The sequence below is a fragment of the Octopus bimaculoides genome, chromosome 15, assembly GCF_001194135.2.
Source record: "Octopus bimaculoides isolate UCB-OBI-ISO-001 chromosome 15, ASM119413v2, whole genome shotgun sequence".
Taxonomy (NCBI): domain Eukaryota; kingdom Metazoa; phylum Mollusca; class Cephalopoda; order Octopoda; family Octopodidae; genus Octopus; species Octopus bimaculoides.
In genome coordinates this window covers 36,964,710-36,966,090 of record NC_068995.1, presented here as the reverse complement: position 1 = coordinate 36,966,090, position 1,381 = coordinate 36,964,710, and the positions used below count along the sequence as shown (strand labels likewise).

The following is a 1,381-nucleotide window of genomic DNA, read 5'->3' as shown; positions in this document are numbered from 1 at the left end:
TGTCAGGCAGTATGTGTGTGTGTGTGTGTGTGTGTGTGTGTGTGTGTGTGTGTGTGTGCTTGCGTGTGTATCGATCATATGAATAAAGGGGATAGACCCCCTTCGGTCATGACTGACCATGGAATTGCACCTAGAAATTTCCCCCTCCGAAGCACAAGTCTGAGCAAGGTTGTTTATGAAAGACTAGCAGTCGTCCATGCATATCAGCTTCCCTTCTCCACGCCACCGATATTATCCAAGGGAAAAGCAAACGCCGATACTGCTTGGCACCAGTGACGTTGCAATTCATTTCTACAGCTGAATGAAATGGAGAAACAGGAAAGAAAGCTTCTTCTTCAAGAACACAACACATAACCCAGTCTGGGAATCGAACTCGCTACCTCATGATTGTGAGCCCGACGCTCTAACCACTGAGCCATGCGCCTTCATCATATGAATAAACTAAGTGCATAACTGTAAAATGTGCATATGTCTGATAAACCTACAGTCATCAGATGTGACTGTCTTAGACCTGGGACGTTCGCTGCAAAAGTGGCCTTGGAGAAAGTGGGCTCTACACGTAAAGCTTTGCAGGAAAGCCCTTCTGCTAAAATTTTGGCTTTTTGCCTAATACATAGCGACATTTAGCCCGACATTATGTTCTGAGTTTAAATTCCGCCGTGGTTGACTTTGCCTTTCATCCTTTCGGGGTCGATAAATTAAGTACCAGTTACGCAATGGGGTCAAAGTAATCGACTTAATCCCTTTGTCTGTCCTTGTTTGTCCCCTCTATGTTTAGCCCCTTGTGGGCAATAAAGAAATAGGAATCGTTAGCACGCCGAGCAAAATGCTTAGCAGCATTTTTCCCGTCTTTATGTTCTGAGTCCGAATTCCGCCGAGGTCGATTTTGCTTTCATCCTTTCAGAATCGATAAAATAAGTAGCAGTTGAGCACTGGGATCGATGTGATCGACTAGTACCACTCACTCGAAGTTGCTAACCTTATGCCAAAATTTGAAACCATTATTATTGTTGTTCTTGTTGTTGTGAGATTTTTCTTTTGATATCAGAGTCCCAGCCTTTCAGTTGAAGATAAAGACAAGAACCCTATAAACAGAAAAGTTCGTTATTTTCTGAAGAGATCCAATGCTTCGTTGTTTAAGATTCATCCAAAGACAGGCATCATCAAAGTTAAAAAGACTTCACAGTTTGATGCCGAGACTGAAGACAAATACATATTAGAGGTAAATTATAATATTGTTCTTGTTGCTAGTGATGCTTCTATTTGTATTGATGTTGTTATTATTGTTTCTGCCGCTACTTATACTGTTGGTGGTGATGATGATGATGAGGATGATGATGATGATGATGATGATGATGATGATGATGATGGTGGTGGTGGT

General features: G+C 41.9%; 1 protein-coding gene across 1 annotated transcript in view; it reads left to right on the top strand.

Annotated features, from left to right (window-relative positions):
• The window catches only part of LOC106875431 (protocadherin Fat 4), a 483,512-nt gene that overhangs the window by 449,272 nt on the left and 32,859 nt on the right, over positions 1-1,381 (top strand). The window contains exon 33 of the mRNA XM_014923579.2: positions 1,049-1,222. Within this exon, the coding sequence (XP_014779065.1) occupies positions 1,049-1,222 (174 nt within the window). The remainder of the gene's footprint in view (positions 1-1,048; positions 1,223-1,381) is intronic.